The 22,687-nt window shown below is 30.1% G+C and overlaps 1 protein-coding gene across 1 annotated transcript; it reads right to left on the bottom strand.

Moving 5' to 3' along the window:
• Window positions 1–3,184: 3,184 nt before the first annotated feature.
• Window positions 3,185–6,741, bottom strand: LOC115723620 (uncharacterized). The gene is made up of 2 exons (XM_061104040.1): window positions 5,983–6,741; window positions 3,185–5,611 (listed from the first exon to the last, which is right to left on the bottom strand). The coding sequence occupies exon 2, from the start codon at window positions 4,478–4,480 to the stop codon at window positions 3,743–3,745; it is 738 nt and encodes a 245-aa protein (XP_060960023.1). The 5' UTR covers window positions 4,481–5,611; window positions 5,983–6,741; the 3' UTR covers window positions 3,185–3,742.
• Between the last annotated feature and the right edge of the window lie 15,946 nt (window positions 6,742–22,687).

The raw sequence follows: 22,687 nt of genomic DNA, 5'->3' as shown, positions 1-22,687 counted from the left end.
CCAAAGAGAAGGTGTGGACTATGAGGAAACCTTTAGTCCGGTCACCATGCTCAAATCCATCCAAATTCTTCTCTTCATAGTTGCCACTTTCGATTATGAAATTTGGCAAATGGATGTCAAGACAACTTTCCTTAATAGAATTGTTGAAGAAACCATCTATATGGACTTAAGCAAGCTCAATAGGTCCATTTATGGACTTAAGCAAGCTTCTCGCTCTTGGAATAAAAGGTTTGATGAAATAATCAAGACCTACGGCTTTGACCAAAATGAAGATGAACCTTGTGTTTAGCAATTCAAGGATAATCAAGTTGTAGTATTCCTGGTCCTTTATGTCGATGACATTTTTATCATTGGTAACAATGTCAAGAAAATGACTGACATCAAGGAATGGCTTGACACTCAATTCGAAATGAAAGATTTGGGTGAAGCTGCTTATGTTCTTGGTATTCAAATTATCAGAAACCGGAAGAACAGATCCCTTGCTCTCTCTCAAATAACTTACATTGATAAAGTGTTAGAGAGATTCTCAATGACAAATGCCAAAGAGACACAGATGCCTTCTAGATTTGGTATCCGTCTATCTAAGGAACAGTGTCCCACTGATCCTCAAGAGATAGAGGACATGAGAAGGGTTCCTTATGCTTCAGGAGTTTGGAGTCTAATACATGCAATGTTATGCACTAGACCTGACATATGCTATGCAGTAGGAATTGTGAGCAGGTATCAGACAAACCCAGGACAGAAGCATTGGACTGCAGTTAAGCATATTCTGAAATATTTGAAAAGTACTAGGGATTATGTGTTAGTCTACAAGGGTGGTGCTTTAAATCCCGTAGGCTACACCGACTCAGATTTTTAGGCTTGTCTTAATGACAGAAAGTCTACATATGGGATTGTTTTTACTCTTGGGGATGGAGCAGTTGTTTGGAGAAGCACTAAGCAAACCGCCATATCAGACTCTACCATGGAGGCCGAGTACATAGCTGCCGCTGAGGCTGCTAAGGAACTTGTTTGGCTAAGAAAGTTCTTTTAAGGACTTGATGTTGTACCTGGCATGGAAAAACCATTGGTTTTACTTTGTGACAACACTAGTGCTATAGCCAATAGTAAAGAGCCTCGAAGCCACAAGAGAAGCAAACACATAGAGAGGAAACACCACATCATCAGAGAATATGTCGCAAGAGGAGACGTACTGTTGGAGAAAGTGGATACTAAAGACAACTTAGTTGATCCATTCACCTAAGTATTGACTGCAACTACATTTGAAAAGCACATATTGAATTTATGATTAATTTAAATGTACTGATAGTTTTATGTTAGTGCAAGTGGGAGTTTGTTGGATTTTGTACCCTAGAAAAACTCAATTTCAATGTAAACTTTTTCTATTCAATTATCAATAAAGAAACAGATTTAATTTCATTACTTGTTTGATGTGTTATTTGGTTCATGTGATCATTTATTTACTTATTTGATTGATAAATTTATCTAAATCCTTATCACACTGATATTCTTGTTTATTGTGTTGTTAACACAGTGGAAAGTAATCAAGATTGTGTGATTTAATGTATTGATAGATTTATCAGTACACATGGTTTAACTGATATGATAATCTACAACGTAGTTTACTTGCACCTTGGATAAATGTTAGGTCCTTTCCAGGGCATTGGTTAAAGTAAGCTTGGGTTTGATGTATGGAGTATGCATCGGACGGGACCAATATTGAACTTGAACTAGATATGATAAATTTACCGTAATATCTATTCAATACAATATCACCTAGTTGATCCTAGATCAAATGATCTTAATCCTGACATGGTTAGGTTTGATGTCAAGAGTGTTATTTGTGTTCGTTGATTTGTTAGTTAAGCCTACCTTTTGGTCTAGGTGATACGTACATTTTGGGAACATGATAGTACAATTGAGTGGGAGCGCTAATCGTAGATACGAAATATAAAGCTTTAATCCAGACATTGAAGTGAAACGATGATTTCCTTCGAGATTGGCTAAATAGAGATAAATGATAGAGCGCTCACTTTAGTGATTATATTAGTTCACTAAAATATCATTTATAGGTGGCTAAGTGTTTTAAAGATAAAATACATTGAAAGAGTGTAACGGTAATTTTATCCCTATGCAATGTAGATCATCTATAGAGGATCATTGATTATTGGGATTATAACAATGGATAATTAATAGCGTATCTATATCGTGGAACATATAGAGTGTTCTATATAACTGAGAGTGCAATTCCAAGTTCTATAGTTGTTGAACGAGGAATTAATAAGTTAGCGAATTTACTTGGTCAATTCTAGATCTGCTTATTGGGAGCTCGGTTATATCGGCCCATGGTCCCCAAACTAGTTGAGACAAACTGCTTGTCAGACTTAGTTAATTGATTTTAGTTAATCAATTTTAATTCTAAAATTAGACTATGTCTACTTTGTTAATTTTCACTATGTTATGGCTTGATTGTGAAGAAATAGGATTTTGGGGTTAATTTATTAATTAAGAGACTTTGTGGAGTCTAATTAATAAATATTATAAATAACAATTTTATTTGATAATTATTTTAATTATTAAATAAATATTTTTGGCATTTATAGGGTTGAAATTGCAAAAAGTGGTATTTGTGAAATATTGATAAATGGTTGAGAAAAATTGCAAAAATCTAACTAGTGTTGGCCCCACTAATGGCCGGCCACTAGGTTGTATTTTTGGTCGATTTTTTATCATTTTTTATTCCAAATAAATAACCCCTAACCCTAAGAGAAGTAGTATAAAAGGAAAAGAAAGTCTCATTATCCAACTAATGCTTCAAAGGCAATAAATCTAGTTTTATTTCTCTCTAGGTTTTGGAGACTTCTTCTTCTTCCTTTCTTCTCTTATTTTTGAATTCCTTAGTCTTCTTCACAAACCAAAATTCAACCATTAGTAATTGAGTACATGCCCACCCATAACATGTGAGTCCTCAATCATAGTATCTAAGACTTTGAAGAATCCATATTCAACAAGAAGAAGAATCAGCCTCAGATCTTGGTGACACTCTACGACAGAAAGGATACAAGGGTTACATATATCTGAGCCGAAGCAGTCATTTAATTCTGCTAAAACCAATGTAAGGTTTCTCATACCTTTTATGTGTTTATTTCATCGTTTTAGAAATTTATATTTAGGTTGTTAAAAATATACTTGTTAGTAAATTTAGATCCTGGTAAAATAGATATGGGATTTAGATATATTAATTGTAAGGCCTATAGAGTTACAAAAACTATTGATTTCCATTTAAACAATTTGAATAGATTTAGTATTACCTTTGTAAAAAAATCACTAGGTCATCTGCGAAGCATAAGTTGATGAGCATCAGATTCTTACAGTATGGATGGAAACCAAAGCCTTTCGAATAAGAAGCTTGGATCAATAAACAGGTCAAATATTCCATGATCAGAACAAATAGGAGTGGAGATATAGGATCCCCTTGACGATGACCTTTCTCCCCTTTGAAAGACCTATGAAGACAACCATTGAGCATAAGAGAGTAGGAGATCCCCCTCAAACAAACCAAAATCTAATCGATGAAGCGGGAAGGGAAGCAAAGACCCCTAAAGAACTCATAAACAAATGGCCAATCAATCGTATCATAAGCCTTACTGAGATCAATCTTCATAATGTTTCTCATTGAAATATGTTACCTTGTATCACCCTTTAATAATTCCTGAAAGATCAATATGTTGTGTGTCAGTAATCAGTTTTTAACAAACGCACCTTGATTGTTTTGGTCCAGAAAAGGCAGCACCTCAGCAAGCCGATCACACAACATTTTAGAAATGCATTTGTAAAGTGTGTTACAACAAGCTATATGTCTATAATTAGCAGTTGAACAAGGGTTATCATTCTTGGGAATAAGAGATATAACTGTTTTATTAAGCATTCTAGGCCTTATACTATCTTGGAAAAAATTAAGAACATCCATAGAAATTTCCTCACAAATCTCATTCCAAAGCCCCTTATAAAAGCATGCTCCATGGGCATCAGGACCAAGGCTTTTATTTGAATGAATATCAAATAAAGATTCTTTGACATCAGCTTTAGTGAAGGGTCTTATCAAGGCAACTAGTTGCTGAATATTAAGAATATCACCAAACTTCAAACAGTTCAGCGATATACTTTGAGTAGCACTGCTCTTATTACCTAAAAAATTCTTGAAGTGGCTGAAGTAGTGTTTAATAACTGAGTTATAGTCATCAATAACTTCACCATTATTAACAAAAGTTGTGATTCTATTCTCAAGCTTTCTCTTTTTCAGCAAAACATGGAAAAAATGAGAGTTTTCATCTCCAAATTGTAACCAAGTAACTTTATTGAGTTCTTGATCATAGCTAGCATATTTCAATTTGGCTAGATTAAACTCGTGCTGCTTTAAACTTTCCTCCTCTTGTAGCACCAAACAAGTAGGGTTATTACCAAGATTTCCTTGGGCCATGCTGAGCTTCTCTTTGGCCTCTTAAAACATAGTAGGAATTTGCCCTGAAACCTTTCAAAAATTAGCCTTTAAAACATGCTTCAGCCTGTATAATTTGCAGATGACACCTCTAAGACCTCTCTTAACAGTAGGTAAGTTCCATTTCTCTTAAACTTTGGCGTTTTTAGTTACTGTTAAGCATCCACCAATTAAAAAACCTGAAAGGTTTGATTCCAACATTACAAATATCATTTTTTAATTGTACAGTAACTATGGTCAGAAATATCATCCCACTTGCAAAGAGCCCTTGTATTAGGGAAATGATCACACTAGGGTTCATTCACAAAAACTATATCAAGCTTTGAATAGATCATATTTTCCACTTCATGTTTGTTTGTCTTGGTGAAGCTAGAACCCAAACACTTAAGCTTTTCCACTTGACAATGAGCTAACCAATTTTGAGCATCTAGAACATCATTAGCCGTGATTTATCTCTGCCCCATTTTGTCTTTATAGCTAAGCGTACCGTTGAAATCACCAAAAACAACTCAAGGATGATTCAAACACCCAAAACCAGCCAACTTTTCCCAAAGAACATTTCTGACCATAGCAGAATTAGAACCATACACAGCAGTAATAAAGAGAATAGAATTATGATCAACCACTTTAACCTTGCAATGAACAAATTGAGAATCTTCAAAAATAATCTGAACTTGGACAAAGCATCTCTGCTAAAGAATAAAAATTCTACCAGATAAAATAGTACTAGAATTGAAATCCCAATTAGGGAAATTATTCGAAACTATATTTGCAACCTTCGTATGACAAATTTTAGTGTCAAAAAAAGCACCAAAACCAATCTTATTCAATCTACAAATATCAAGGATAGTTTTCTGTTTACTACCTTTATTCAAACCTCAGAAATCCCACCTGATCATCTTACACTGCTTTATGAGGTATAACCATAGAACTAGTTACCGAATTCCCAACATCAAGCTCCTGAAGACCTGCATAAACATTACTAGTTGAAGAATTAGAAGGCTGTGAACCAGTATTCTTAAACGCTTTCCTTCTAGGAGTGATCCAATCACCCTTAATATAACTAACTACATCACTTGATGAGGAAACTTTCCCAGCCAGCGAATCTTTAACCTGGACAACAGAAGCATTAGAAACAACTCATTAGTAACAGAAGTTGTTATATCAGACTCACTTTTCTCTGGTTTATCCTTAACAGTGGATCAACTACAAACTATGGTTTATTCGGCACAACCTTCTTATCCTGACCCAAACCAGGCCATGATCTTCTGAGCAATTGGCAACAGTATGTCCCAATAAGTCACACGCAGAACACTTAGATGGCAACCATATATATTCAATAAATTGATCAACCAATTCATTTCTCTCATTAATGAACAAAAGAGTCTTCAGAGTATTATCTGAAATTTCCATATCAATAATAATTCTAGTAAATTTAACCATAGATCTTTCTTTGGTAACCTTATAAATCATAACAGGCTTACCAATTTCGCTCACCATAGCACTACGGCTGTTGCGACCCCACTTTTTGAAGAACGAGACCATTTAATCTAATCCAAAAGGGAACTGATTTCACCATTTGAACTGAATCCATGTCCGACAACTAGGGATGAAGAATCACCGGCTTCTTGTCAAAATGCACAACCCCCGTTTCCAGAACTAAATCCTTGGTAGATTCATCTGGAAAGCTCACAAGAGTGAAACCCGAGTGCATTCTCACTATTTTCCCAATACCCAAATTGCCCCCAAATTCTTTTAACAAAACCTTCAAACACACGAAAAGGGGGAATAGTACCCAGGACTATGCAAACTATAGAAGCCTTCTAAATTGAAGCCTCAACTTCAATCTCTTCAATATCAAGCAAGACGATCCCCCACTTTCATAGGCTCTATATAATCAAGATGAGTATATGGAGTACGAACTTGATTAACTTTGAATTTTCTCCAAATCTCTTTGGCAGAAGACTAGAAAATTAGTTCATCAATCTCAGCCTCCTCCGCCCAACGAGAATTCTTGGCAGATCTCGACTAAGAAGAAAGGATAGACTGAGTAGCTAAATAAAAATCTAATTCATCGCACGGGTAAAGAAAAACCTCAGACTGATTCTCAGTCAGAATCACTTCTTGGATCGAAGGTAGTTCACTATCAAATCAAATTTCATCAACAACAGCCACCGTCACCGCCGGCTTCAGCACTTCTTTTTTCTTCCTACCAATGGGGAGAGAGAGAAGCACCACACGCCTTTTTTGTATGATAAAATAAATAAATAAATTAATTAATAGCTTCTAACAGGCTACTTTATTTTTTTTAAATAAAATTTTAATTAAAATTAATTATATTTAAATATTAAATTACTAATAATTAATAATTAATTTTTTGTAATTTGTTACTAAATCTTTTAGAAATTAATTATTTTACACTTAAATTATTAAAAAATTGTAATAAACTCCTTATAATTTAAAATTATTACACTCTTAATCTTAATTAATAAAAAATAGCAAGATTGACCTCTAATAAAATATAATTCTACACCAATCCTATTATCAATACTTTATGTGCCAAATAAGTGTATCAATCCATGATTGATTCTAGTAATTAAGTTTTTTTTTTTCAAAAAAAAAATCTAATAATAATTATAAAATTAAAGATAATTTTTTTTTACCGCACGCGACACATTTGTACTTCATCCCATCCTCTATCATGCAATTCTATTTTCTCAGAGAGACAAGGTCCCTTTATTATTCCTTCTTTGCAGTTCTAAATATATTGTATATGTATCAATTGATCAGAGTAGAATCTTAAAAAAACAAAAAATTACAAAAATTTAAAAATTATTGATCATTATTGATTATTGATCTTGAATATATATTATTGAATGGTTTAGAAAAATTGCTAATTGTTATCGGGTGATGATCTAGAATACTTGTTGTTAAAAAAATTGGAAAGTTAATAATTGTTATATTTGTTATTGATCTTGAATATGTATTATTAAAAATATGAAAGTTATTAATTGTTATTGGTTATGGATCTTGAACATATGTTCTTGATAAAGTTAGCAACCGATGTTATTGATTATTATTAATAATTTATTTTGACTATGTATTGTCAACAAAGTTAGTATATCATTTACTAGTTATTGATCTCAAATATGTGTTACTAATAAAATATACATATATGAAGTTGTTGATTATTTTTAAGTTATCTCTAAAACATGGAACTTGAAGATATGCAGATGAAACAGGAGTTTAGATATGATGTATAAACCATAAATTTTTATATTCCATTATATAGCACTATTTTCGTACTTAATGATTAATTATTCAAAATTTATTTTAGAAAGAGTTGAAGTTTAATTTTTATAAAATAGTAAAATTTTATTGTAAATATTATAATTATTTGGGTTAAGTATTAAGAAAAATTATAAAAAATATTTAAATATAAAAATAAAACTATTAATATAAATTATTAAAAATGGTCTTATTAAATATTTAATTTAAATATTTTTTAAGAAACTAATTAATTATAATTAGTTTAATATAAAAACAAAATTACATGAGAATAATATACATATTAATTATGATGGGGTTTGAATAATTTAAATTAAAAAAAGGTAAACGAATCCTTACTAACAAATAAAAGAATAAATGAAGAATGAAAAAGAAACATGGTACAATAGGTTTGGATATCCTCTAGTACGTCCAATGGCATTTCTATTATCAATGATGACAATTTCCAAATGTATATTTTTTTTTTGGCTAATTAGGATTTTTGCTCCCTAAACTTTAACATGTATCAAATCATACCCTTGAACTTTTCTGGCCGTTAAAAATTCTTCCTGAATTATTAAGATAGTTAGATTTAAGGACTTTTGTCTAATTTCATTCAATTTTACTATTTCAGTGATTATTTATCTACTAAACCATGCTCCCCATACTTTGATATCTACCAAATCATGTCCCTTGAACTTTGACATGAACTAAATCAGGCACCCTGAACTTTTATCCATGTTAGACTTTTTTTAACAAAAATCTGATAAAAGTCCTTAAATTCAACAATCTGAATAGTTCAGGGAGCATTTTTAATGACCTTAAAATTTCAGGGGACATGATTTGGTACATGTCAAAGTTCGGGAGGGTAAAAATCCTAATTAGCCTATTTTTTTTTAAAAAAAAAAATGATGATCATATTTCATAACAGCTTATTGCACTAGGTGATCAGCTAGACCTCCCTGCACGGTATGAGCCCTCGAAATTTCATTCACTAAGCTTGCTTGGCTGACTCTATATGGAGAAATGGAATTGTGGTGGTAATAAGGGAAAATTTGACTATATATGCATTTATTATGGAAAAATTAATACACTAAACATAATTGGATCAAAATTTTTAAAATATGCCAACTTTTCTTTAAGTCCAAAATTACCCTTCCCATTTCAAAAATTCACTCTCGTCTTTCTCTCCCTCTCGTCGCTTGAACCACTGTCCCAAGCGAAATTCGTGGCCACGACCATTATCCCAACCCAATCTCGCGACTCTCAAACGTAGAAGACCACCCAACTGTCTCGTCAATGCACAACAACTTTCCTTACCCATTTTTTCGATTGGAGATGTCTAGGGTAAGTTTTGAATCCCTAGCTTTTTTGAAATAAATTGTATTTTTGGTTGTTAGAGTTTAATTGTTCACTGATTTAGGGTAGAATTTTGTTATGTATTTTCCTAATATATGATCTATGAGTTTGGTTTGATCTAGGGTTTGATTTGGGTCTGATCTGTGGTACTACTATAAATATTGTTTTTAGGTTAGGTCTGATGTAGGTCCAATGTAGGTCTGATACATGTTCTTTGAAAAAAGGATAGTGGTTGAAGATATAGGTTTGATAGAGGACGATGGTGGGCTCGATTGTGGGTCCGATTGTTATTGTAATTTTTTATTTTTTGATCGAATACTTGTAGGTTCGATAGAGGAATGGTGAGCTCGATAATGGGTCTAATTGTTATTGCAATTTTTTTATTTTTTATCATTTTGTCTGTGTTTGGTACTGGTCAGATGTCCGTCCCATGCTTTGCTACAGATTGTATAACTTCCATTTTATTGTGTGTTTTTTTTTTCTTTTTTAAGAATTCAAGAACCCCACGCCTTACACTTCAAGTGTTAGAGCACTATACAGGCCATGTCACTTGTCGTTGCATTAGTTTTTACTATCCGAGGATTAAATATAAATTTGAGGAATTAAAATTATGAGAAAGGGTAAAGGATTCTTCTTTCAAATAATTCTTTCATAGAGAACCATGAAACTTTTTGGGTGCATTGATTCTCTTAACTCATAAATTCTGATAGAGATTCCTAAGCCACACCTACTCTCTAGATTGGCGAGAATGAAATATATGTTAAGTATAAATAGAGAGACACAAAAAATTTTAATAGTTCACTTCATATATTGTGACAATACTGGAGCTACGTCTTCTTATAGATTACAAAAAAAATGGCTAAGTCTAGATTCTCTAATTTGTAGAGAGATAACCTAGAGAGAGATGCTCTGACCTTATGGATACTTTTCTGAATATAAAAAATGAGCCAGAGGAGCTCGCCTTTTATAGGTGAAAGAGGTCCTATTAAATGTGAATAAAAAATCCAAAAAAAATATGGAAAAATACAAGTTGGATATTTTTGACCGTAGATGATGATCTAACGGTTAAAATTAACTTCTTAGGTTGATCGTCAATTTTCAGAGTCTAGGTCGTGATGGCAGGACTCGCTTTGGGTAAGTTGTAGCTTAAATTCATAACTTCCTTGAGGGTCAAATTCGGAGTCAATAACTTGAGAATTGAAATTGAAGTCCGAGACATGGCTTGATAATTGAAATAGCTTCGGAATGCAAGCTAAATCGTATCAATAGGATCAATATTGAGTTAGTTATGACCATTTTAGTGAACGCTATCTAGGACCCACAGACCAACTTGACATCCAAACGATTAGGTTGACATTCTAGTGACCAGGTTGACATGTTACGTTATACTAGTTGTTGTGTAAGTGGTGAAATGCGCTGGGTATGTATTTTTTAATGCCCAAGTGACATTTTGAAATCACTTTGTCCTTTTTTGTGTTCTGGTGAAGCTAGTAACCAGTTCTTGGAGATGTTGTTGTTCTATGGAAACGGGAGACTCGAAATTACCAGGTTCTTGAGTAAATCACCTTGTTGGAAATGTGAAAATATGAATTGTGAATTTGAATTTCTAAGTTCATGGCTCTCAGTTATCGTGAAAAATAAGTTAATAAATTCAGACGGAATGAGAATCAGGTAAGCAGAACCTATCGCACAAGGCAATATGTCAACCTGGTCGCTCGGTTGTCATTTTGGAGCTTCTAGGATGTCGTTTTGATACTTCCAAGGTTTTAGAACAAGAGGAGAAGGTCTCCTCCCTCATTTTTGACAATTCTAGAGAGAACACTTGGAGAAGAATCAACATTTGAATGATCTAAACTAGCGAACCATGTTGATTGACAACCTGGTCACTGGGTCCAGCACCAAGTCAACCTAGGCACTAGGCTCAACGTTCATGCCCTTGTGGCTGTAGTTTTCTCTCCAAGTTTTCTTGTATCCTTGTTATTTTTGATGAAGGAAAAAATGCCCGGAACACTTTTTCGAGAAATGAATATGTCAACTTGGTCGTTAGGCCCAGTGCCAAGTGTCGACCTTGGCGCTGGGTCCAGGTTTAGGCCAGCTAGAAGTTTCGTTTGGTCCCCATAAATAGTTGAATCTTGATATTTGCTGAAAATTGAGAATATGCTCGGAATAATTCTAAAAAAAATCAATGGAATTGGCCCAGGATGACAAAATGTCAACATGGTCATTGGGCTGACCCAGGTGTCAACCTGGGTTCTAGGCCCTTGTTCTGGCACCCAAAATGAGTTTTTTTTCCCTCAAAAGTACCTATTTCCCCGGTTTTGATCAAGATGAAGAAGATGCAAGAGTCAAATTTTTGATTTGACACTTGAATGTGGTCCAGATTGATAAATTTTCAACGTGGGCGCTGGGGGGCCTAGGCATCGGGTGTTAAAAAATGAACGTTCTCTGAATCTAGTTCTGATGCCTCAAAGATTTTTGTAGCCTTTCTGTTGGGTTTTATGCCCTAAATAAAACTCATTTCATATAATCAGATTTACTTATTAATAAAGATCAGAAATAACATTTTATGTTGCATAATTCACATGATTTATTTAATGATTATATATATAATGTATGAATTCTATTTAAGTCCAAAACATATTAATTTGTTAATGAGTATAGTGTTGTCAGCACAGTGGACTATAATCTTAATTATATGTTCGAAAGTTTATTCCCTGATTTGTCAGAACACTGGATTTAGACTGACATGGTATAATCAGTGATAGGTATTCTTACACCTTGGAAAAGTGTCATGTCCTTTCCAGGACATTGGCAAAGTTTACCAGTATTGGATTTATGGAGTATACATCGGAAGGGACCGATATTGAACTTTGATTAGATATATTAGAATTTACCGTAATATCTATTCAATTCAATATCACATGTTGATCCTAGATCAAATGATCTTAATCCTGATATGATTAGGTTCAATCTCAAGAGTGTTATTTGTGTTCTTTGATTTGTTAGTTAAGCCTACTTTTGTGTCTGGGTGATACGTACATTTTGGGAACACGGTAGTGCAATTGAGTGGGAGCGCTAACATAAATATGGAATCTATAGCTTCTATCTGGCGAATAGAAAGTAAAGGATGATTTCCTTCGAGCTTAACCAAACGAAAATAAATGGTGGAGTACTCATTTCACTTAGCTGAAATATCATTTATACAGGGTTAAGTGTTTTAAGGATAAAATACATTGTAGGGTGTTACGGTAATTTATTCCCTTTACAGTGTAAATAATCTATATAGAGGATTATTGATCACATTAGGATTATAACAATGGATAACTAATGACGTATCTATATCGTGGAACATATAGAGCGTTCTATATGATTGAGAGTGCAATTCCAAGTTCTAAGAGTGGATTCAATAAGGAATTAATAAGTTAGGGAATTTACTTGGTAAATTCGGTTCAAGTTATTGGAAGCTTGGTTATATAGACCCATGGTCCCCATACTAGTTGAGACCATACTGCTTGTAAGACTCAGTTAATTGATTTTAATTAATAAATTATAATTCTAAAAGTTAGAATATGTCTACTTTATGAATTTTCACTAAGCAATGGCAAAATTGTAAAGAAAAGAGATTCTAGGTTTATTTGTTAATTAAGATACTTTATATGTCTAAATTAATAAATATATTAAATAACAATATTATTTAATAATTATTTAAGTTATGAAATAATTAGAATTGGCATTTAAAAGGTTAAATTGGAAAATTCGGCATTTTTGAGAAAATGGGAATGAAAAATAACAAAATGGGAAAGTTGCAAAGTGAGGCCCAATTTCCTTATATGGGCCGCCCACTATGCAAGAGGTTTACCATTTTATTTTTTCCATTATTTTAATGTCACACAATTCTAACCTAAACCTAGAGGGCATTCTATAAATAGAAAGTGTTGGCTTCTGGAAACTCATAACTTTGCATATTTGTTTCTTTCAGAAAAAGCCTACACGCCACTTTCTCTCTCTTTTCCTCTCTTCTATTTCGAAACCCTTGAGTGATAGAGTAGTTCCCACACACATCAAGTGGTACCTCAATCATAGTATGTAAGACTATGGAAAATCAACATCAAAGGAGAGAAGGAGATCCAGATTCAGATCTTGATTATGCTCTGCTACAGAAATGAATCAAGGGCTAGAGATCTGAATGGAAGGAGTCATTATATTCCGCTCCACCCAATGTAAGGTTTTCTTAAACTCTTATGTGTTTATTTTCATTATTTTAGAATTCATATTAGGATGTTAATGAAACATACTTGGTAGTAAATCTAGATCCTGGTAAAATATTTCCAACAACTGGCACCAGAGCCATGGTAATGATTTACTTTCATGTAATATGAATTAAAACGATGTTTTATATGTTTTGTGTTGATTTGGATGGTTTCATGTTGGTTTATGTGTTTTTATGATGAATGTTTGTGTTGTACGAAATTTTTTCATGAAAAATATTTTTTCTATTTTTGAAAATATTTTATTTGGATTCCTTGTGAAAAATTAAGCAATTTTTGTTTTTACGGAACTCGATTCTGATAAAAATTGAAAAAGTTATGAATTTTGGAAAATCGGGATTCAAGGCTGTCGAGTGGGTGCATCAATTGCGAATTTTGTGGTTTTTTCCCAAAATCCGATATTTCCAATTTTAGATTTTTTTCAATTTGAAATATTTCCTTTTTTTTTAAAAAATATTTCCATTTTGGAATATTTCCAATTTTAAATATTTCCTATTATGGTCAGATTTAAAAAATTTGTTAACTTATTTAATATTTATATATTATTTAATTATAAGATTAGAGATTTTGATATTTAACATATTTTAAATTAAAAGATAATTTTATCTTTTTATTTAAAATATTATATTAAAATTATCTTATATGACAAATTAAATAATTGATAAATTTGAAATTAACATAGATATTTTTATAGATATACTTACCATAATATTTTCAAATTCAAAATTTGTTATTTTGTTAAATATTTAATTATTTATAAATTATAAGTTTAAAAATGATATTTTTCTATATATATCATTTTTTTTCTTATTGTAAATTTATAAATCATATCTTAAATATTTAAATAACTTAGATATTTTGTAGAAATTTGAATATTGTTTAATTTAGATATTTTGACATATAATTATGGTAATTATTATTTATTTATTATTTTATTCTTAAAATAATAATTATATAACCAAATCTATTTTAAAATTGGTTTATTTTAATTTTATTAAATTATAAGATTTGAAAGTGATTTTAAGGATTCTTTCCTTTCAAATCATTGATCTTATTTGATATTTAATTTAATTTGATTCAAATAAACCTAGATATTTTAAAATTAGTTTCCTTTATTTTTGAGATTTTAATGTTTGTTTTAAAAACCCTAAATTTTCAAAATCTAGTTGGTTAGTTTAAGAATAATAATTTAATTATATTAATATCTTATTCCACATTTGTTACATGGATAATGTTTGTTTATTAATCTATATTGTTTATTCAAAATTATTTTTAACAAACCTATTATTTATTTGATCTAAATTGCTATGATTAACTTGTTGACAGATCCAATGATCTGATTTTAATCATAGTCCAATTGTCAATAGATCTTATAAATAATTTATAACAGGTAATTTTTTGTACTTCTTTCATCTGTGTAAACCTAGTAACATGATAGGGCCCATCCAAATCATTTGACCTGTGTGAGCCTATATGTTTGCTATTTGGCTTAGATGCATATAGGAAGCCCATTTAAGTTTTACTAAGTAAATGGACTAGGTTGCTAAAATAAAATTTGACATAAGTAATTTTATTTAGGCCCAATTAGATTTGGGCTTATTCAATGAATAACAATTATTTATGTAAAGGTTAAATTCCTCTCTTTTGGGCCTTGTGTGAGAGTTGGGAGCCAATAGAAGTGGGTACGACATACTGAACCCAGCTCCCCCTCACATGAACTACCCCAATTGTGAAGGCCCATTTTCCTTATTTAAATAATTGTATTAGGTTAATTATATTAGTCTAACCTAATTAAAATTGAATTAGCAACATAATTAACTTTTAAAATATATGAAATTTATTTTCATTTAATATTTTTAAAGTTAATTTTAGAAAAACACTTAGTTAATGATATATATTCTAGATAGTTATTTCTAGTACTAGTTATTATTTCTAATATTAAATTAGAAAATATCATTGATTGTGAAATTAATTGTTTCATAATTAATTTTGGTACGATCTAAGTTTAGTATATTTTCCTAGTATTAAACTAGAATCAATAATTAAGTTTTCACTATACTTAATTATTTATTTCTTGAATTTAATACATTTAATTAAATTGAAAATTTCAATATCTAAGTTGATTTTCATCATGATACTTAAATATTGTTATTTTCATGTTATTTAATTAAAGTTGAAAATTATCTTAAGTTTGCAATCTTATTTCAGAATAACTTAAATTTGAATAATTTTCAAAATATATTTTATTTTTTTTTGTTAATCTTTTTACCAAAATTTCGAAATTGCATTTTTTTTAATGCAGAAATTTCGAATTTTATTTGAAAAATAGATTAAAGTTGAAAATTATTTATATTAATTTTGGACCAACTTAAATCAATGATTTTTTCATTTAATGATTAATTAAAATAAATGAACTAAAATATATTATAATTAGAAATTTCATTAATTAGTCAATAAATGGTGGAGTACTCATTTCACTTAGCTGAAATATCATTTATACGGGGTTAAGTGTTTTACGGATAAAATACATTGTAGGGTGTTACGGTAATCTAATCCCTTTACAGTGTAGATCATCTATATAGAGGATCATTGATCAAATTAAGATTATAACAATGGATAACTAATGACGTGCCTATATGGTGGAATATATAGAGCGTTCTATATACTGAGAGTGCAATTCTAAGTTCTATGCGTGGATTCAACGAAGAATTAATAAGTCAGTGAATTTAAGATATAAATTTTTGGTCTGCTTATTGGAAGCTCGGATATATAGACCCATGGTCCCCATACTAGTTGAGACCATACTGCTTGTAAGACTCAGTTAATTGATTTTGATTAATCAATTATAATTCTAAAGTTAGACTATGTCTAGTTTATGAATTTTCACTAAGCATGGGCGAAATTATAAAGAAAAGAGATTCTAGGTTTATTTATTAATTAAGAGATTTTCTATGTCTAATTAATAAATATATTAAATGACAATATTATTTAATAATTAATTTTTAGTTATTAAATAATTAGAATTGGCATTTAAATGGTTAAATTGGAAAATTGGCGTTTTTGAGAAAATGGGATAGAAAAATGACAAAATGACAAAATTCTAAAGTGGGCCCAATCCACTATCCATGGGCGGCACACTTAGTGTGATTTTACTATTTATTTTTCTATTGTTTTAATGCCAAATAATTCTAACCTAAACCTAGGTGGTTACCTATAAATAGATAGTGATGGCTAACATTCACACTTAACTTTTGTGAACTTTGTCAGATGAAAACTGAGTCTCTTTCTATTTACCCTAGCTGCCACTTCTTCTCCTCTTTCCCTCTTCAATTTTTCGAAACTTGAGTGAATGAGTGAGTGCCCACACACATCAAGTGGTATCTCAATCATATTGTGTAAGACTGTAGGAGATTCCAAACAACAAGAAGGAGAATCAACATCAATGGAAGGAGACAAAGAGATCCAGGTTCAGATCTTGGTGATGCTCTGCTACAGAAAGGAATCAAGGGCTAGAGATCTGAACGGAAGGAGTCATTATATTCCGCTGCACCCAATGTAAGGTTTCCTAAACTTTATATGTGTTTATTTCGTTGTTTTAGAATTCATATTAGGATGTTAATGAAAGATACATGGTAGTAAATATAGATCCTGGTAAAATATATCCAACAATTGGCCTCAGAGCCATGGTAATGATTTACTTTCATGAAATATGAATTAAAACGATGTTATGTGTTGATTTGGATGGTTTCATGTGGTTTATGTGCTTATTTGATGATAGTTTAGAAATTGCAATATATGTTACTGAAATATTTTATATTTCGATCTGGAATTATTTTTTCTGGAAAGTAGACAAAAAATTAATAAATTTAGGCTTTTACAGAACCTAATTTGGATTTTTTATGAAATAGTTATTTTTTGAAGTTGAACGAAAACATCGGGTTTTGAATGCACACACGCGCGCGCGCATGGGCACAAGTGAGGCTCGCTCGGACAAAATCGCTTCAGACAACTGGCGTGTCCAAAGCTTGCCCCTGTCCCACCCATGTCCGTCGGTCAAGTAGGCTGCATGCAGCCTTGATGCTCGGCCAGACACCCCATTCCGCGCGCGCAAGTGTATGCAATGAATACCCCTGTGCCTCAAACTTGTTTTCGTCATAACTTTTGATTCAAAAATCATTTTTCATTGAAACAAAAGCCAAATTTTTGGTATAATTTTGTGTAGAATCTGAATTTTCAATTAAAAATCAAATTTTCAGAATAAAATTAATTTTTATTCATTTTTAAATTAATTAAAATTAGTTTCTGATATTAGTAGACTTTGAATTTTGAAAATTTGATTTCTCACAAAGGAGCCTTATGGTTAATTTTGAAATTTTAGGTTATTTTATTTATTTTAATTATAAGATCAGATATTAATTTTTTATTAAATTTTAAATGATCTTACTTTGATATTAAAATATTATCTTTTAAAAATAATCTTGTACTAATTTCAAAATTTGCTAACCATATCATATCTTTTTCAAATTTGTTATTTTCAAAATATATTTTATTAATTAAAATTATAAGATTAGGAATATGTTAGGTTTAACATTTTATCTTATTAGACATTTTTTTTATTAAAATTATATTTTTGCAAAATAACATGAAATTTGAAAAATTGGTTAGTTTTGTTTGAATAGATATTTTAGGGTTTCAAACGTTAAATTTTTTTCAAACTTATTATTATTTTCTTTTAAATATTCTAACCGTATAAAATATCTTATTTTTTCAATTAGTTTATTTATGTAATATTTAAATTTATTAAATTATAAGACATAGAATATAATAATGAAATATCTAAATTTTAAAATTCAAGATATTTTATTGTATTATCTAAATTTCAAATAAATGTAAATTTTGAATAAACTTGATATTTGAAAAATTGGTTAGATATTTTTTTTTTATTTTTTGTTAGAATTTAGGAAATTTAGGAGTTTGTTGAATTTTGAATTTTTTCAAATATTCTCTAACAACCTAAATTTGAATTCTAGTTAAGATATTTATTTTAAAATTTAATTTTTATTTTAAATTTTAAAATTGAGATATTTTAGCTTACTTTCCAGATATTCCAGATCAGTTATTTATTTGTATTGTTTGTTTATATATTAATATAAATTTTTTTTTTACAAACCTATTATTTATTTGATCTAAATTGCTATGATTAACTTGTTGACAGATCCAATGATCTCATTTTAATCATAGTCCAATTGTCAATAGATCTTAAAAATAATTTGTAACAGGTAAATTTTGTAATTTCTTTCATCTGTGTAAACCTAGTAACATGATAGGGCCCATCCAAATCATTTGACCTGTGTGAGCCTATATGTTTGCTTTTAGGCTTAGATGCATATAGGAAGCCCATTTAAGTTTTACTAAGTAAATGGACTAGGTTGCTAAAATAAATTTTGACATCAGTAAATTTATTTAGGCCCAATTAGATTTGGGCTTATTCAATGAATAACAATTGTTAATTTAAAAGTTAAATTCCTCTCTTTTGGGCCTTGTGTGAGAGTTGGGGGCCAATAGAAGTGGGTACGACATCGAACTACCCAGACTCCCCTCACATGAACTACCCCAATTGTGAAGGCCCATTTGCCTTATTTAAATAATTGTTTTAGGTTAATTATATTAGTCTAACCTAATTAAAATTGAATTAGCAACATAATTAACTTTTAAAATATATGAAATTTAATTTTAGAAAAACACTTAGTAAATGAAATTATTCTAGATAGTTATTTGTAGAACTAGTTATTTTTTCTAATATTTAATTAGGAAAATATCATAGATTGTGAAATTAATTGTTTAATAATTAATTTTGGTACAATTTACTTTAAGTATATTTTTCCTAGTATTAAACTAGAATTAATAATTAAGTCTCCTCTATACTTAATTATTAATTTCTTGAACTTAATACATTTAATTAAATTGAAAATTAAAATATCTAAGTTGATTTTTATAATGATACTTAAATATTATTATTTTCATGTTATTTAATTAAAATTAAAAATTATTTTAAGTTTGAAATCTTATTTCAGAATAACTTAAATTTTGAATAATTTTTAAAATATATTTTATTTTATTTTATTAATCGTTTTCCCACAATTTCGAAATTACATTTCTTAAATGCAGAAATTTCGAATTTTATTTGAAAAATAGATTAAAGTTAAAAACTATATATTTTAATTTTGGGCCAACTTAAATCAATGATTTTTTCATTTAATGATTAATTAAAATAAATGACGTAAAATATATTTAATTAGAAAATGAATTAATTAGTCAATGGAAGTCTAGATAGATATTATCTGTTTTTGCTTGAAGTATTTTTCTAGTGTATTTAATTAAATATAAAATTAATATTTAAGTTGATTTTCATCATGATACTTAAATATTTGAAATTTTTCTTTAATATTTAATTAAATAGGAAAATTATATTTTTGTTGTAAATTAATTTTATTAATTAATTTTGGGCCAACATTAAATTAGAATAATTTTTTCCAGGATTTATTTTTATTTTATTTTATTTTAACAAGCAATTTCGAAAATTGTATTCTTAACTACTTCAATTTTTCGAAATGCAATATATATTTATAGAAAATTAAATTTGAGTTGTGAATTAATTTAAATTAATTTTGAAACAACTTAAATTGAATATTTTTCTAAATATTTATTGGAAATTATTACTAAGATAGAAATAATTCATGTTATTTTCATATCTATCTAAGTATAATTTATAAATATTAAATTAAAACTAATATTTAGAGTTTTTCATTCTAAATTGGAAATTTTAATTAAATAAATATATATTTAAAATAAATTGATTAAAATAAATATTGGAAGAAAATACACTTTAAATAATGAGCTTTATTATTAGGACATTCGATCTCCATTGTTGGTTTTACATAGCTTTTGTTTTAGTGAGTAATCCTCCCTAATAGAGGAACGTTCATTAGCAAGTTAGCACCGTTTAATCTTGAAAGATAAGTATATTTGTAAGTGTTTTATATGGTATTGATCACCCTAATGGTGGCGACTGTATTTGACTTACAAAATATGAAACAATGGTGGAAGCTCATAAGATAGAATAGCCTTGACTCTCGCCTAAACGGGACAACGCTGGATTCCAATCTTGATCGAATAAAAGGTTGCTAGAATTTTTATCATTTTAGATGAGCTGACAACTCTATTCAATGGATGGTATCACTGACTCTCGCCTAAACGGGACACTGATATCAGTTTGTTGAAGACCTTGGAAATTATTTAGGATTGTGTGTTTTAGTATTTTCACCTGTCATTCCTACTTGCTATGTGTTTAATAATTTCTGAATGTGTATGAATTTATATTGAACCATGTTATTTTCTGTTATTAAATTGTAGTTTAATTTCGAATCTTCCTTGTTGGTCTAACTTGGTTTGTTTTTCTAATGAGATGAATCCCTAATGGATTTTCACCATTAGACAAACATAATAGTGTAAGATCTCAAAAGATAAATATTGTGACTGCAATATCTAGCTGTTCATCAATTGATGACACCTTAGATTAGTATTTCAATATGAAACAAGAAGAATGTATAAATAAGATTACTTTGACTCTCGCTAATCGGAGCATCGTTGGATTCTTATTTAAATACAAAATTATTCTAATTCCTCTTAGCTTATTCATTTCGAATTAGCTCAATAACATATCATTGGATGAATGGTCTATAAATCATTTCATGTCATTCTATTTTCTCTTAAGAAATTTAATGACGCATATGATTATATTCCCGAAATTCTATCCCAAAATGATATAAATCCTCAATCTTAGAAATCTCCTACTTGTATGGGCAAATCTGACTTAGAGTTAAAATTAGTAGTGGTGGTCCAAGAAATAATTACTCATGTATATTTGGTATAAATTTAAGTCTATGACTTTAAATTTTAAATTCCAAATAATTTTTTAATATAATACAGTTTCACTTTCACAAGTGTTTAATAACCATTTCTATCAATGGATTCAAACTGTATGGAATATGAGTTTAGTATTCTGTGACCAGGATCCACTTGCACTATTCTAAGAACTCTTTGATGTAACTAAACTTAAGTCATCAAAAAGACACAACCAAACATTTTTTTAATCTATGGCATTTGTATCTTGTTCATAGTGGTTTTGACAAGATCAATCTCTGCAAAGAGTTAATATGCCTATATCCACTGAAAGTAGTTCATCTCATTCGCAGATGGATGTACATTAAGGGGTGGACATGAGTTTTTCGTTGTATTCTCAAAACGATCACTCTAGATTACACCTTATGCAAAAAAATTTGAAATGTTTGAAAAATTTCATGAATTTCTAGCAATGGTGAAAAACCATTAAAGTTAAAGATCTTGCGAACTGATAGGGGTGGAGAAATAGTTCGTAGATATGCAGTTCAAAGATCATTAAATGGTTTTTTGAATTATATCCAAACTTACCTCCCCAGAAATTCGATTCGCATATTGATGATTAGTTACTAGTCTTTTCCTAAATCCTTCTATGGTAATACAATTTCAGAATGATGCAATGGTTGGGTACTTAGTGTAAACCATTACTAGATTCATGGATGACCTAATCCAAGTCTTAAGAAAAGCTAGAACTGTTAGCCATGGTTTGCATGTTTGTTAGCTATTCTAAGTGATTAGGGGTGGAGCATCCCATAGTCAATAGATAAGAAAGTGTTTGCTTAAACAAATACTAATTTTCTAAGAAAATGACTAAGTCTGAAAATAAAGTAGCAAATAAAGAAGATATTTTTTTTGATTCCATTAATGTTCTATTCGATACAAGATAATCCCACTGCCTCTGTTGTCTTGACACAACCGCAGAAGTCAATACCATTTAGTTTTCGTAGACATAGTTCACGGTACCTTGTCGTAGTGGGAGGGTTTCTAGGAACTTACCTTCTTATGACCTGGAAGACACTAGTGATTAAAATCCATTGTGAGTTTAAACAAGTAATGGATAGTCAAGATAAGAAACTAAGAAGAAAAGCCAAGAGAACTATGGTTTAATCCATTCACATGGAGTAACCTAAATTTCTTCATTACATGGACATAAAAGGAAACTTTCGTTTATAAGTCTATTCAATGGACTTAACAAAACTTCCTGTTCCTAGTATTATAGGTTTGAGTTTATCTAAACTTATGGCTTGTGGTATACCTGGTAATTACTTACTCTAATGCAAGCAACTTACTTTAGTAAGATGCTGAAGCATTTTCTTTCTAATAGAAATCTATAGAA

Source organism: Cannabis sativa, chromosome 9, assembly GCF_029168945.1.
Source record: "Cannabis sativa cultivar Pink pepper isolate KNU-18-1 chromosome 9, ASM2916894v1, whole genome shotgun sequence".
NCBI lineage: Eukaryota > Viridiplantae > Streptophyta > Magnoliopsida > Rosales > Cannabaceae > Cannabis > Cannabis sativa.
The sequence above is the reverse complement of the archived record's forward strand: the minus strand, read 5'-3'. Positions and strand labels throughout refer to the sequence as shown.

What these genes read in the sequence shown, in the direction of transcription:
- LOC115723620 (XM_061104040.1), bottom strand. Translation starts at nt 4,480, where the DNA reads ATGGCCCAAGGAAATCTTGGTAATAACCCTACTTGTTTGGTGCTACAA.